This window comes from Gracilinanus agilis, chromosome 6, assembly GCF_016433145.1.
Source record: "Gracilinanus agilis isolate LMUSP501 chromosome 6, AgileGrace, whole genome shotgun sequence".
NCBI classification, from domain to species: Eukaryota; Metazoa; Chordata; class Mammalia; order Didelphimorphia; family Didelphidae; genus Gracilinanus; species Gracilinanus agilis.
In genome coordinates this window covers 227,217,200-227,233,861 of record NC_058135.1, presented here as the reverse complement: position 1 = coordinate 227,233,861, position 16,662 = coordinate 227,217,200, and the positions used below count along the sequence as shown (strand labels likewise).

The 16,662-nt window shown below is 43.7% G+C and overlaps 1 protein-coding gene across 12 annotated transcripts in view; it reads right to left on the bottom strand.

Moving 5' to 3' along the window:
• EBF4 (EBF family member 4) overlaps nucleotides 1-16,662 on the bottom strand; it is a 100,387-nt gene that overhangs the window by 56,680 nt on the left and 27,045 nt on the right. For 11 of the 12 annotated variants that reach the window (XM_044681496.1, XM_044681497.1, XM_044681503.1 and 8 more), the window contains exons 5-6: nucleotides 14,840-14,913; nucleotides 11,450-11,518 (exon numbers count right to left, since the gene is read on the bottom strand). In XM_044681496.1, the coding sequence (XP_044537431.1) occupies nucleotides 11,450-11,518; nucleotides 14,840-14,913 (143 nt within the window). The remainder of the gene's footprint in view (nucleotides 1-11,449; nucleotides 11,519-14,839; nucleotides 14,914-16,662) is intronic. The other variant, XM_044681501.1, reaches the window with a different exon arrangement.

Genomic DNA, 16,662 nt, shown 5'->3' with positions numbered 1-16,662 from the left:
AGAATGGGATCCTGGCTAAAGATCAAATGTACCATAATATATATATATACACACACATATATATATGTGTGTGTGTGTGTTTATATTTGTCTTGGATATCTGATCTATGTGGCTCTAAATGAAAATTGAAAGAAAGGGGGAAACTGTCCATGGGAATCCACCAATCAAATTTACAGAGAAAGCAGCAAGCCCCACATGGGAAGAAGGTTATCAGTGAAGATGAGCAGTAATTCCCATTTGGTGATATCTAGCAAGAGGGCCAACAATTAGACCCAAGGCTCTACAAAGTAAGGGGAATGGGTACAGATGATGGTCCAAATCTGAAAGTTCATTAAGAAAGGAAACTCCCAGTATGAAAACTTTTTCTACCAATGCCGAGCAACAACCAACTGTAACGACAATCTTAGAGAGTTGTCTGGGTCGCCAATAGTTAAATGACCTGCCCACGATCCTACAGCTAGTACATGTGAGAAAAGACCTGAATCTATGGCTCTTTGGCCCCAAGGCTGGCCCTTTATCTACTCTATTGACACCAAAAGGGTTACAAACAAAGGGATCACATATCTAGAGCTGGAAGGGACCTCAGAGGCCATCAAGTCCAACTCCCTTAGGGAAAAGAGAAGCTTTCTCAGAATCAAGTTTTTGAATGTATAAAATAACATGCAAAGGATTGCAAAAAAACAACTATTGTACATTAAATAATCACATTTTTCTTTTTTTAAGTTCACAGACCCTGGTGAAGAAAAGATTATCTCCCAGTTCTCTTCGAGTTTTAAATCTATGCCAGTTGGCTTCATGATTTCACTTTCTACGGATGATTAATGCAGGGTCAGACCCAGAGACAAGATCTGAACCTGTATCTTCTGTAAATTCAACCTCTTAGACATGGGACTTGATGAGAAGACACTCATGACTGGAATGTGACTAGGGAAACTTGTTCAAAAGGAGCAGATTAGATGGAAAGAAAAGTGGCAGCACAGAACTTAAGAACATATTCTCAGGGGCAGCTGGGTGGCTCAGTGGATTGAGAGCCAGGCCCAGAGATAAGAGGACCTGGGTTCAAATCTGGCCTCAGACACTTCCCAGCTGTGTGATCCTGAGCAAGTCACTTAAACCCCTTTGTCTCACCCTTACCACTCTTCTGCCTTGGAACCCAATATACAGTACTGATTTTAAGAAAAAAGGTAAGGGTTTTAAAAAATATGTATATACTCATATGAAGAACTCTAGGAATCAGAGGGAGGAAGCAAAGCAGAGGGCCATTAGGTGAGGATGAATGGAGAAGGACTGGAAGCCGTATTATGAGGAAGAATCCCACTCATGAAATGGATGAGATCAGAAACAAAACAAAACTGACAGAGGAATAATTCAGCAGATGAGGGAAAGCTCACTCTAGACATTTCCTCCCCTTCTCTTTTTCCTTCCTTCCTTCCTTCCTTCCTTCCTTCCTTCCTTCCTTCCTTCCTTCCTTCCTTTCTTCCTTCCTTCCTTCCTTCTTTCTTTCTCTCTTTCTTCCTTCCTTTCTTTTTTTGTTTCTTTCTCTCTTTCTTCCTACCTTTCTTTTTTTGTTTCTTTCTCTCTTTCTTTTCCTCTGTCTACCTGATCAAAGCAGAGCAGCTAATAAATTCTTGAAGATATATTCACTCTTCAAAAGGTAGAACAAGAAAAGGGAGGAAGAGGAAACTTGGATCTGATTTTTCCTGAAGCATAATGCTGAGAAATTTGAGTTGAATTGAGCTCTCCATCTTGGAATTTGTGATTGGTTTATTAAAAGGAGGGGGCAGAATGCTACTTACCTCCAGGGAAAGAACTGTTGGAGTTGGAATGCAGATGAAAGCATACAATTTTTCACTTGTTTATTTGGGTTTTTATTTGAGGGTTTTGGTTTTATATGATTATTGTCTTACAAAGATGCGGAAATATGTTTTGCATGATAATACATGTACGACCCAGATCGAATTGCTTGCCAGCTACAGGAGGGGGGGGAAGGAGACAATTTGGATCATATAACTTTGGAAAACTTATGTGGAAATTTGTTATTACATGTAATTAGTAAAAAATAAATTAATTAAAATTTTTAAAAGAAAGGAAATAAAAGGAGAAGGCAGTTGAAAAGAGTCAGATCCAATTCAACTAAACAAGCATCTTTTAAACATCTATGTTTTAGGAAGGAGGAGTACAGTGTAATGGATAGACAGCTGGTTTCAGAATCACCAAAACATTAGTTCAAATGTTACCTCTGACATAAATTGTTTATATGAACCTGGACAAATCAACTTAAACTTTCAGTGTCCCCAGTAAACTCTTTAAGACTTTGAGTTACAAAGGGCTAGCTAGGTGGCTAGGTTGCCCAGTGGCTACAGCACCAGCCTGGAGTCAAGGAGAGTCATCTTCCCGAGTTCAAATGTGGCCTCAGACACTTACGAGCTATGTGACCCTGAGCAAGTCACTAAACCCCAACTGCCTAGCCTTTACTGCTCTTCTGCCTTGAAGCCAATACAATGTATTGATTCTAAGATCAAAGGTCTGAAAAAAAAAGTCTGGAAAAAAAAGACTGAGCTAAAGAGTTACAAATGATGGATCTTCTGCATTGGCTAAAGACGTTTCCATATTTTAAATGCCCTGTAAGGAGGAAACCACAAGTCTTATTTTTTAAAAACATGATAAACATAAAGGAACACAAAGACAAAAAGGAAAGCCCCCTTACAGAGTTCATATTCTATAGAAGAAGCAAATACAAATATTTGGATCAGGAAGGTCCTGGAAGAGAAGCCACTTATGCCAAGTTTTGAATAGATGTAGGAATTTCAAGAGGCAGAGATGAGGAAGGAGAGTATCTCAGGCACAGGGACATGGACAAAGACATAAAGGTGGGAAACGATGTCAGGAACAGGAAAGAGCAAGCAGAAGAGTTTTGCTGAAATATTTCTGTATTCTATATGAGAGACAGTAACATGAACAGGCCTGGAAAGACATACTGGGATGAGATTGTAAAGGAAGGGCTTTAAATGCAAGAGAAAAGTTTGTTTCATCCTAAGGAGCTACTGAAAAATTTTGAGTAGGGGGCTGACGTGGTCAGACCTGGGCTTTTGGAATTTCAAAATGGTAGCTAGGTAGAGGAAGAATTGGAAAAGAGAGCTGGAAAAGGTTGGAAAGCCAAGTAGGAAGTTATTCTAATAGTCCATGTAAAAGGTGATAAAGAAATGAACTAGAGTGACTGTGTGTAAGAAGATGGAAGACAGATATTGTGGACATTGGATTGACAACATCTCCAACCTTCCTCCCATCCTACCTCTCCCATTACCATTGAGGCCACCACCATCCCTCCAGGCACCCAGGTTTGCAACCTTCCTCAACTCCTCACTCTCTCAAAACTACCCCCCAATATCAAATCTTGTCAAGAATTCTTTTTGCCTTCCTTTGAACCTCCAGCTTCCCACAGTGCCTGGTACCTAGTAAGTTCTTTTTTTTTTTAAATTTTAAACCATTAACTTCTGTGTATTGACTTATAGGTGGAAGATTGGTAAGGGTAGGCAATGGGGGTCAAGTGACTTGCCCAGGGTCACACAGCTGGGAAGTGTCTGAGGCCGGATTTGAACCTAGGACCTCCTGTCTCTAGGCCTGACTCTCACTCCACTGAGCTACCCAGCTGCCCCTTTTTTTAAAACCTTACCTTCTGTCTTAGAATCACTACTAAGTTTCAGTTCCAAAGCAGAAGAGAGAAAAGAGCTAGGCAATTAAGGTTAAATGATCACATTTGAACCCAGGACCTCCTGTCTCCAGGCCTGGTGTTCTATCCACTGAGCTATCCAGGAGCCCCAAAATAGTAGGAGCTTTTTAAAAAACCTTCACCTTCCAGCTTAGAATCAATACTGTATATTGATTCTGTGAGAATTAAAATTAATATATAATTATTATTATATTTTATAAAGTTTATTAATAATAACTAAAGTAAAGCTAGAGTAAGAAGGGTGCTAACCCAGGCGTCAATATTTCTAATTAATACAGTTCCAAGACGGAAGAGTGGTAAGGGCTGGGCAATGGGGATTAAGCAACTTTCCTAGGGTCATTGAGCTAGGAAGTATTTAAAGCCACATTTGAATCCAGGACTTCCCATCTCTAGGTCTGGCTCTCAATCCACTGAGCCACCTAGCTGCCCCTACATAGTAGGTTCTTTAGAAATAAATGCTTGCTGTTTGACCCTGGGCAAGTCACTTGACCCCCATTGCCCACCCTTACCAATCTTCCACCTATGAGACAATACACAGAAGTACAAGGGTTTAAAAAAAAAGAAAGAAAGAAATGCTTGTTGAGGGGGCAACTATGTGGCTAGGTAGATAGAATATCATGCCTGGAGTTGGGAGTATCTGGGTTCAAATCTGGCCTCAGACACTTCCTGGCAATGTGACTCTAGGCAAGTCACTTAACCCCAGGTCTAGCTCTTACCACTCTCCTGCCTTGGAACCTATAGTTAGTATCAACTGATTTTAAGACAGAAGGTAAGGGCCTTAAAAAAAAGAAAGAAAGAAAGAAATTCTTGTTGACTTGACTTGGCTTAGAAGTAAATATGAGGGATGAAGGAGAGGAAAGAATCTAGATGGACCCCAATGTTTTGAACTTACTTGCCTGGAGGGATGGTGGTACCCTCCACAGAAACAGAAGTCAAGAGGAGGGTGGATTTAGTGGGGATAGATAATGAGTTCCATCTTGGATATGTTGAATTTGAAGTGGGATCCAAAGGCAATTGGCTATACGGGGTACTAGAGCTCAGGAAAAAGATATGGGCTGTGTATTTAGCAATGCTAAACAATTTTAACCAATCAAAGATGATACGGTCACAAGAGAGAAAGTGGTGATGAAGAAAAGACTCCATGACAAAATCCCACAAATAGGGTTTGAGGAGTTACGGATGAATAATCCTACAAAGAAGTCTGAGAAAGAGCAATCAGACCGATAGAAAGAGAACCAGGAGAGAAGAGTGCCATGAATAGTCAAGGAGGGAAAGCTATCCAGGAGGAGGAGGTGATCCCCTCTTTTTTAGGTAAAAACATTTCAGAGTTCAGAGAAAGGATAGGATTCCACAGTCTAATATTCAAGAGGAATCAGTCCAGCTCTGAGCCCTCATACACAAAAGTCTGGCAATGGAAGCACAAAATTTCAGTGAGGAAGAAAAGAATGGTCTGCCTGAATAGAACAAGGTAGATTTATACAGAGGGGATTCACTGTCCAAATTCTATTTTTCAATGTAGAAAATAGAATCAAGGGAGGGTAACGGAGGATGAATACAAAACAGTGGCAAAGTCACATAAGAATAAGATCAGGAATGCTAAAACTCAAAATGAGCTAAAGCTGGCAACAAATGCCAAGAGAGACAAAAACTCCCTTTCTTGGTGGTTTCATAGGTAAGTGGAATCAATCAATTGACTTATCGAGCATCTACTCTTTGCTGAGTATCTGGGATACAAATGCAAAAGAGAGACACAGAACATATCTTGGAGGAGTTTATGATCTTGGGGACATGATACATACACATGTAGGTATCCACAAAAAGGAAGGAAGGAGAATCTAGGCGGGGGGATAGGGGATGGGTGGGAGAGAGGCAGGTAGCCCATGCAAAGGCAAGGAGATGGACTGACACGTAAGAAATAGCAAGAAGGCCAGCTGGGGTATACTGTGGAGTGCATGAAGGGGAGTCATATCTAATAAGGCTAGAAAGATGGGCTGAAGCCAGGTTGTGAAGGACTTTATATATCAGATAAGAGCTTATATTTGATGTTAGGAAGGCCACTGAGAGGAGCGACATGGTAGGACATCTACTTAAAAGAAATGGATCAAATATTAAATGACTAGTTAACTGAATAGTCCTGAAGAGTAGAGTATTGGTCCAAAGCCTGCAATACCATTTCCTAGGCATCTGCAAGCCAGGATGCCTATATTGCAGCTTCCTCCTCTCTTCCCCACTCCCTACTGCCCACTGGAACTTAGGCTCTTGTCTTTTGACCCCAGTTCCTGTTTGGTGAGTTCAGTCTTATCTTGCTGGGTCCCAGGCCCACTATTCCTCTTCTTGTTCATCTCTGAACTCTGGACTCTGATTCCTCCCTGAAGTGGAATTGGCATCCAGCCCCTCACTTTCCAATTCTAGCTTCCCCTATTAGGATGTCACCTCCTTAAAGGCAGGGACAGTTGGCTTGTTTTTGTATTTCTAGCCTAACACATAGTAAGAAGTCTGCTATTTAGGGCAGACATGTTAATGCCTGGAGAGAAGGCAGAACTACTCAACTCTGAGATTGTTCTCTTTAGCCTAGGAATGATAGAACAAAAATAGTTAACAGGACATCAAAAACTCAGATGAGAAAGATATGAGAGCATCTTTCTGCCTTCAAAGAGGCCAAATCACCCGGGCACTGAGAGGGGTGACAGAGATGATTGTGGAGCTACCATCTAGGAAAAATATCAGATGATAGGAAGGATACCTAATGATTAAAGAGAGGGCAAATGTTGACATGCTTTCCAATGAAAGAGAAATGAGTTTCATTTTCAAACTGTAAAGTGATGCACTGGTTTTGATTCCAAGAAAATTCTAGAACCTACTATTAAAGTCCTAGTTTGGGAAAATGATCCCCAGCCCCAAGAGCCACGAAGGCTTCACCAAGAACAGTGCACACCAGATTGGCCTGCTTTCCTTTTTTTTATTTTAAACCCTTAACTTCTGTGTATTGACTTATAGATGAAAGAGTGGTAAGGGTAGGCAATGGGGGTCAAGTGACTTGCCCAGGGTCACACAGTTGGGAAGTGTCTGAGGCCGGATTTGAACCCAGGACCTCCCGTCTCTAGGCCTGGCTCTCAATCCACTGAGCTACCCAGCTGCCCCCTGCTGCTTTCCTTTTTTTGAGTTGTTTCCTTTTGAGGGTTTCTGGAGAAAATGATGCCTATGACTCTTTCTAGCTTTAAGGCTATGATCTTCTGAGCTATGACTTAGCCTGACAAAGAAAAGATGTGGAGGAGAGGGTGGGAGCTGGATATAACAGCTCTTTGCAAGCACCCAAAGGACTGTTGTGTGGAAGAGAAATTAGACATGCTTTGACTGACCTCAGAGGACAGAACTAGATAGTGCAAAAGATGATAAGTGGTAACGAGACAGATTTTAGTCCTATAGTAAGGAAAAGAACCCTAATAATTTGAGCAGCCCAGAAATGGTACAGCTGCTCCTTTAAGCAGAGGTTGAATGGTCACTAGTTAGAAATACTGTAAAGGTGGGACAATCAAGTGGTACAGTGGAGCCAGGTCTGGAATCACAGACCTGGGTTCAAATTTGGCCTCAGAAATTTCCTGGCTGTGTGATCCTGGGCAAATTACTTAACTCCCATTGCCTAGCCTTTACTGCTCTTCTGCCTTGGAACCAATATACAGTATTGATTCTAAGAGAAATGGTAAGGGTTTAAAAAAAAAAAAAGAAATCCTGTAAAAGATACAGGGTGGACTGAATGACCTCAGAAATCTCTCTCAACTTAGTTTCTATGATTCTGTAAATTCTTTATTATTATGGTCATCAGATGGAATGATTTATAGCTTCGTAATGGCTTCCCAGTTTTCAAAATGCTTTCACTACCATCCTCTCCTTTCAAAGATTCCAAGAGGCTGCCAGGGTAGTGCAATGGATGGAGCTGAGCCTGGGGTCAATGAAGCCTTGGGATCGAATCCAACCTCATACACTTATTGGTTGTGAAACCCAGGGCAAATGATTTAATCTTTGTTTGCCTCTGTTTCCCCAAATGTAAAATGCAGATAATAACAGCCCCTACCTCCCATGATTGTTGGGAGGATCCGATGAGATGTTTGTAAAGCAGTTAGCACAATGCCTGGTACATAGTAGGTGCTTAATAAATGCTTATGCATCTGTGGAAGGGAGAGACCACAGAGATCACCTAGTCCAATTCATACCTGAACAAGACTGCTGGCAATGAGGAGCCCTGGAGGACAAGGGAACCTATCACTTCCTGTAGCAGCCTTTTCCACTCTATTGGGAATTTTTTCCCTAAAGTGAGCTGCAATCCCTTTCCAATTCCCCCCATCCCTTATATCTCCTTTTGACTTCTGGGGCAAGCCGAAGAGGTCTGACTCTTCTTCCACATGCCAGCTCCTTAGATACTTGAAGACAGCTCCCTCATCCCGACTAAGTCATTTCTTTTTTCTTTTCTTTTCTTTTTTTTTAAACTCTTACCTTCCACCTCAGCATCAATACTATGTATTGGTTCCAAGGCAGAAGAGCGGTAAGGGCTAGGCAATGGGAGATAAGTGACTCACCCAGGGTCACACAGCTAGGAAGTGTCTGAGGTAGGATTTGAACGCAGCTCTTCCTGACTTCAGGCCCAGCACTCTCCACTGTGCCACCTAATTGCTCCCCCATGCCTTTCTTAACATAGCCTAAATTAGTGATGATAATAATAACAGCCAGCATTTCTATGGTGTCCTCAAAGTTGGCAAGGCACTTGATCTAATGTTGTCACCATTGATCCTTATATAATAACTCTGGCATTGGAAGTGTTATTATCCTCATTCTACTGATGAAGATATTGAGGTTGAGCGAGATTAAGTGATAAAATGGCCTTGATAATAATTCATAGAATACTTATTTCATAGTGTTTTGAGACTCAAATAAGATTGTGCATGTAAAGGGTTTTGCAAAATTTAAAGATGCATATATATATCAAGGTCTTTTATTCTTCAATCTAATCATCTTGCCACACACACACACACACACACAAAGGAAATTAGGTTGATATAAATTTTTTAAAAAAAGCTTTAATATTGTGTTGTGTTTTTCATACCAGTCATTTCCTAACAATGCTGCTTCCCCCTTCCTTGCCCCCAACCCTCCTGGTAACAAAGAAAAACAGTTAAGCTACTATGTGTTACAGGATAATTGACATTTTGCACCCACACTCTCCTCTTCCCTCTTCAGAGAGGAGGGAAAAGTCTGTTTCATCATCTGTCCTCTGGGATCAGGATGAGTTGGCATGTCCTGTTCATGCCACGAAGACCCGCTGGCCCTTTGTGATTGCTGTCTTCCTTTCTAAATGTGGAGACACCATCCTTTTAACAACGTTCTAGCATTATGCTAAGAATTGGAGTCAAGCTCGCCAGCCTGTGGTTTGCAGACTTCACCCTCTCTCTTTTTGAAAATTTGGACACCATTTACCTTTCTCTAGCCCTACAGAACCTCATTCACATCCCCCAGAATCTCTCAAAAGTCACAAACATAAGTTCAGCTCTGCAGCTTCCCATCTATTTGCTTACTGAATTCTTACCAACATTCCTACCTCAGAGGCCACCTCTTTCATGAAGACTTCTGGGCTCTGCTTTGTAAGCCTTATCTTGCCCAGTCCAAAGCCTGCAATGCCATTTCCTAGGCATCTCCAAGCCAGGATGCCTGTATTCCAGGCTCCCCTTCTCTTCCCCACTCCCCCACTCTTTCCTGGAACTTAGGCTCTTGACTTTTAACCCTAGGTTCTGATTGGTGAGTCCAATCTTATCTTACTGGGTCCCAGGTCCACTTCCTGTCCATCTCTGGACTCCTCCTCTTCCCAGGGGAACTGGCACCCAGTCCCTCATTTTCCAACTCTAGCTCCCCTACTTATGCCATCTTCCCCTATTGGAATGTCACCTCCTTGTAGGCAAGGGCAGCTTTTCCTTGTTTTAGTATTTCCAGCCTAACACATAGTAAGCACTTAATAAAGGTTTTTTTCCATTCATTCTTTCTTCACTCATTCATTCATTCATGAAAACTTCCATGATCCCAAGGGTCTATAACAACCTTCACTCTTGGAATTCACAAAACACTATTTTGTTTGTTCACTTTTTTTTTTTTGCACATCTCTGATGCAGTTATCATATGTTATTTTAGGTAGATATCTATGTTTACGTCATCTCACACTGTAAGTCCCAGGAGAGCAGCAACTTTAGCATATCTTCACTAAACTTTCATTTCCCAAAGTACCAAGCACTTGGGAGTGACTAAATGAATGAAGTTACACAGGCTATCTAAACATGTAATTCTTTTCTTAAATTGTGAACCGGCAATCCTAAACCAAACTATTTTTTATTACTTATTCTATTATGGCAAAAAATCATTGACTCTCACAAATATCCTGTGAAGTAGGGTTAGGCAGGCAGATCTTATCTCCATCTTACACTAGAGGAAGCTAAGGCTCCCGGGGGTGACTTGCCCGAGGTCATGCAGATAGTAAGTGGGATTGCAAACCAGCACCCAGGTCTCCTCATTCGGGTTCTAGTTTTCTCTCCATCACCCCACAGCTGTGTAGGTAAGTGCCCCAAATTCTTTTTGTTGGGGGAGAGGGGGCTTACATGTATCATTGATCAAGACTTATTTCCATATTATTGATATTTGCACTAGGGTGATCGTTTGGAGTCTCCATCCCCAATTATATCCCCATCAACCCATTTGATCAAGCAGTTGTTTTCCTTCTGTGTTTCTACTCCCACAGTTCTTCCTCTGAATGTGGATAGCGTTCTTTCTCTTAAGTCCCTCAGAATTGTCCTGTATCATTGCATTGCTGCTAATAGAGAAGTCTATGATATTCGATTGTGCCACAGTGTGAGTGCCCCAAATTCTTAATCTGTACTTGGTCTTTTTCTGCCTCAATCCTAAATTCCAACTTTCTGCTCCAACAAAGCAATCTTCCTCCCATTCGTCTCAATTTTGGAGCCCTCACTAGGCAGTTTCCCTTGCCCAGGACAAGCTCCCCCATTCCCTGGATAAAGCCTTCCACCTCATCTAAGTAGCCTTCCTTCACTAACCACTAGGCTCTACCAAATTGCACTCTCAGTAGATCACAGGCTAGGCAGATATCATTCCATGTACGTGATCCCTCATGAAGCAAACTCAGTCTACAAAAGTGTGCTATTCTGCAGATCCTCAAAGTAGGGGGCACATGTGTTAGGCATTACTCAGTTTCTTACAGTGACTGATTTTTGATGTCCCATTATCATTTTGCCTCTGGGCTACATGTTGGCTCAGTCCCCGTAAACTCCAGAGCAGCTCCTCCCCCTGCTCCCGTCACACAGTGATCTCCCCTTTCCTCAATTCCATCACATAGTTCTTTCGCCCATTACACAAGTCTTCTTCTTTTCCCGTTCCATTGTCTCCTCCCCCATAACACAGGGTCACTCTTTGTTCCCCAAATAAAGCATTCCCCCCAAAAAAACCCACCCACAATAAAACAGACTCCCTCCTGTCACTGGTGCCCATCACCCAGACACTTGTTTGCACACACACACACACACACACACACACACACACACACAGCCACGTGCTCATACATACAAATGCACATCTGCATATGAATGTACACACACATGCTCCCAAACATGCATACACACCTTCACACAAACTCACTCACTTTCCAGGACCCCGGGACCCTCTCTCTACCTGTCTATAATGACGGGGTCAGACGGTGTCTCGTTTCGGTTGCCGCAACTCTTCTTGTCACAACAGCGGCTGTAAGGAGAGAAGGACAGAGTTGCAGAGCCAGGAGGAACTTTGTGAGTGCAAGAGATAAAAGTCATCTGGCTTGGAATCAGGAGGATGTGGGTTCGGATCCCACCTCGGTCATGGACAAAGTGTATGACCCTAAACAAGTCACTTAATCGCTCCGTGCCTCAGTTTCATTAACTGTAAAATGAAAGGGTAGGGGCCAAAGGTCTCTAAGTCCCTTTAATCTCCAAATCTAGGATTTTGTGGCTTCTAGTTCAATCTCACCAAATCTTACCCACTTCCACCACTTACTTTTGTGACCATGAACGAGTCACTTCCATCTCATTTTTGCCACTTGTGAAACGATGGAGTTTGTTCTAGGTCTGTTCTAGGTTCTAAAGGCCCTTCTAAATATAAATCCCAAATCCTAAAGCAGGAACGTTCCCTGCGACACACTCCCCAGTGGTCATCCAACTTTTATTTAAAGACCTCCAATGAGCTAGCTACCTAATCAAGGGAGCCCATTCCACTGCTGCATAGCTCTAATTTTTTAACAATCATGACAATTCACGACTATATAGCACTTTTAAGGTTTACAAAGTGCTTTATAAAGATTATCTCCTTTCAGTCTCACAATAACCCTAGGAGGCAGGTGCTCGCTATTATTATTATCCCCATTTGACCAGTGAGAAAACTGAGGTAGATAGAGGCTAAATGGCTTGCCCAGGGTTACACAGCTACAAAGTGTCTGTAGCAGGATTTGAACTTGTGTCTTCCTAACTCCCTCTTTAATGCTCTCTCCCCTGGGCCACCGGCTGTCTCTAGAAGTTGTACCCTTCTGAAGAAGGATGGAGAGGACACAGAAAAAGGCAGAGGAATGGAGGCAAGAAGGAAAGTGAGGTAAGGCAAAAGGCAAGAATGAGTATTAGGAGGGCAGGGGAAGGAAGGATGACTATGGGGGATTTTTTTTACCCTGGGATAATATCCCAAACCAAGCTAGGGGCATGCATGCAGCATGTGTGTGGATACGTTGATCCAATGATATCTAAATGAGGCCACCATCAGGCAGGGTGAGGGAAGCACTCACCCCAAGTCTGCCATTGGGGGGGGGGAGCGTCTAATTTTAACTAATTTATTATTGCTAAATGCCTGCCAAGATCTGTTGTTGTTTGCACACTCCTAGGGGACTGCAAGCATCACTGGAGACTGCTAACTTTATTGCCCTCTAAACCTGTGCCTTGGACAAAGCCCAGAGCGAGCTGCACTAGTTACCGTTCTAACACCAGGTATTAGGCGAGTCAAAGAATTGAGGGAAGGAGGGAGAGGCAATGGATTTCCCTTTGACCAGGGTCACTGTGCTTTGTTCCTCTTCAAAGCGGGAGGAATAGGCAGCCATACAGAAATAGTTGGTTCCCACAGATGCTCGGGAACCCTAGGATGAAGGTTGAGGGAGGAGCAAAGGAACAGGGAACAAAAAGAGCAGGGGTCGCCACCAGTCTCTCCCTATTTATTTGTCTTTCTCGATTCCTGCTCGCTTCTGGGATGGCTATCCCTTCCAACTCTGAGACTTTACAATTATATAAACTATAACGGGGTGGGAGTTGTTTTCTGCTTTCTTAGTAGGGGGGTGGGAAGAAGCAAAGGGTGAAAAAATAAAATTGAATTTACCAAGAATTCTATGAAACTGTGGGTAAAATATCTGGGTATATTTTCCCTCTGGCTCCAGTTTAAAGACCAAAATGTTCATTCTGGAGCTCTGTCAAAAGCCTTATTGTCTATCGGGCTCAGGACACACACAGACAGGGCTCTGTCTCTCTCGGCCAATAGCTAGATCCAGAGGAAAAGGTGGATCCTTAGCACTCTGGACTTGAGGTAAAGAAACCACCTAATCCTGTTTCCCAAGGGCTTTCTTGCCTTCCACTGCCACCCTGCCCAGCTCTCCCTGTTCTGGAGGTGAGAAAAGGATTTCTATCCTACTATCCATCATATATCTTTGGGCGTACACTTCCTTTTGACCTCTTACGCAGGGATCCAATCATGGGGAAGTCAAATGTCTGCCTCCCTCTTCCTTTTTTCCCTCCCCAGCACTGAGAGGGGAGCAGAGAGAAAGCAAAGCAAAGATAAGGAGAGCATTCTGCATCTACCCAACCTCGCCTGGAAGGATCCCATCCAAGGCCATGTATGGGTTGCCTCAATTTGCACAATAAATGTATTTTTGAAATGTTTATTCATTCATTTGGTGTAAATCAAACTTTCCTAAATTCAATCCTCCTTCTCATGTCCTGGGGGAGCTTGTTCTTTTTTTTTTTTTTAAGGGATACTATTGTGAATTCTTATTTAACATGAAGAATCACACCATAATTGAACTTGTATGTAAAAACAGATTTCAATATGTTGGGTTTGCTTTAAGCAAAGACCTCTGGGAATAGACCTATTCTGTGTGGCTGAAACTAGAGCACAGAACTTGGAACAATGGGGATGAGGGAGTTCCAGGAAAACAGATTTTTGGCTCAGGATAACAAAGAACCCTCTAACAATTGGAGCTGTCCAACAATTGGACCAGCTGCCTTATGAAGTAATGAGCTTTCTGCCAATGGAAGTGTTCAAGCTAAAGGCTGGAAGACCACCTGTCAGAGATGTTGCTGAGGTGGCGCCTGCCCGGAAAGAGGACCTGGACACCTGATCGGAGGTCCCTTCCAGCTCTAAAATCTGGAGTCCTCACTCTCCAGCTCCAGGCAGGGTTGGGGTGGCTAGGTCTTTGGGAAGCAGAGCCAGGAGGGAAAGGACCCCACTCTGTCCCTTGGCCCCATCCTACCTTGGGCTAATGCTCAGTCCATGCTGGACCATCCCTGCCCACCTGCCTGTCCCCTCCCCTCCCAGGCCTTGGGAGCCACTCCCCACAGCCTTGCTCCTTGCCTCCAAACTCTTTCCCCCACTCCCCCCATCTCTGGAGTCCCCTTCCCTTGGGCCCCAGCTCATTAGTAAAAGTTCCTGCAGCTCAATTAGCGGTGACAGGATGACTCTCCTGTGCGCAAACACGGCTCGAGCGGCACAAACAGCCTTGGCTAATGGGGCCTCAGGGACCGCCAGCTCAGCTAGTGCCCGGGAGGTCCTCCCCTCCTCCCCATTCTTCTTCCTTCTTGCCTAGCCCTACCATGGAGCCAGGGACAGCTTAGGTAGCTGGGCCAGAGGCAGAGGAGGACTAAAGACAAACCACCCCAGTATCTCCTCCCTGCCTTGCAGGGTCCCTGCTGAAGATGGCCTGGGGGCCAGCAACACCCAGTGAGGGTGAAGTCTTCCCTGTCCCCTCCCCACCCAGCTGTCCTGAGCCCTCAGGACACTCACCTGCACATGATCTCATGGGTCAGGAGGACACGGCACATCTCTGGGTTCTTGTCCTGCCCCTCGTAGATGATGGCCTGAAGGGACAGGGGCAACAGACCAGTTGGACAGAAGGGGAGGGGAGAAGAGAGAAAAGGAAGAGCAAGCCACAAAGGACCTACACTTCCACCTCTAACCAGGTAGTGGAAAGAGCCCTGGATTTGGAATCAGGAGACCTGAGTTCAAATCCCAGTTCTGACTAGCTGGGTAACAGTTGGGCAAGGCATGTAAACTCTCTAAACCTCAGTTTCCCAAGATATAAATAAAGATGTCACTAGCCCTAACTACCTCACAGGATTCTTGTGAGGAAAAAAAGGCTTTGTAAATTTTAAAGCACAACATCAAAGTGAGTCATTGGCATGGAATACTGCCTAAAGAGCCTGCTTTGGAATTAAGAAGAATGGAGTTCAAGTCCCATCTCGGACACATACTGACTGTGTGGCCTTGGGTAGATCCCTTAACCTTAGAATTGGGGTAGGCAAACTCTAAGATTGTAAATTTCAGAACAGAAATAGTTTAGAGAAGCGGTAGATGGTGTTTCTTCACTGGGAGTTCCCTATATACCAATAAAATTACAGGTCCAAACAACATATATGTGTCTATAAATAGTCATTATTATTAGGATTACCTTCTCCTAACCCTCTGACCTGTGGCTTCTACCCTGGGAGGGAGGCTGTTTGGGAAGGTGCCTTTGATGCAGCTATTTGAGCTGCAGGACAAAGTCAGGGCTTAGGAGAGAGGCTGTGGGTAACAAACCTCTAGAGCTGTCTAAAGCTAGTCAGGGGCCAGGGTGAAAGAGGGAAACTCTTTGGGGGATAAATAGAACAATGAAGCGACGCTGGATCAGCCTCATCTCTGCTTTCTCGGAGGCCTCTCTTTGGGGAAGTTTCTTCTTTGTGCATTTGAAGAGTTCTAGCAAGGACTGAAAAGTCAAGGGCCATCCAGAGTCCCCTTGGCTTTCACCTCAGGGAGAGGGCTACTCTGGGATTTGTGAACTTGGCTGGTTTCTTCAGTGTTCTGATAACTGTATTTCGATATAATTGGTTTCTTTTGTAATCCTATGCATTTTATTTTATGCAGGAAAAAAACATGATTCTGAGCGGGCTTCACCAGATTGTTCATGACACGCAAAAAAATAAGCAATGCCTGGGATGTGACCTAGACTTGTAATTTTTTGGCATAAGGAACTCCTGGATGAGAAAAGTACTTTTCCCAGTGGAAGTCAGTACCTTCTCTGAAACATATACCCTTAGAGAGTGGCCCAGAAAACAGAGAGGTTAGGCAACTTGCTAGGGGTCACACACGCAGTATGTGTTGGAGCCTAAGACTGAAACCCAGGTCTTTCTGGTTTTGAGGTCAGCTCTCTATCCACTACATCATGCTGCCTGTCATGGTTTCTTCCATAAGGCCATAGAGCAGGGGAGTGAAGAGCCCTTCCTGAATGAAGTTGGGGGGAGACAGGACTACAAACTCCCCGACCCAGACATGAATCCTGGTTCTTAGCTTTGACCCATCACCCCACCCCTGGTCTTCTCCCTCTGCCAGCCCAGCCTCTCTGCCCCCATTCTCCCTGCTACCTGGATTGTCCAAGGGGTACCATTTACAGAATTGTCATCAGCAGGAAGACCATCTGAGCACTGGCTTAATTTGGACATATCTGTTGTGTGCTTCTTAGTAACATATCTAAAACCCAACTCATCATCGTCATCCTAGGTGAGCTCCTACTTCTAACTTCCCTCTTTCAGGGAATGCTGCCACCATCCTCCTACACACTCTGACTCAGTACC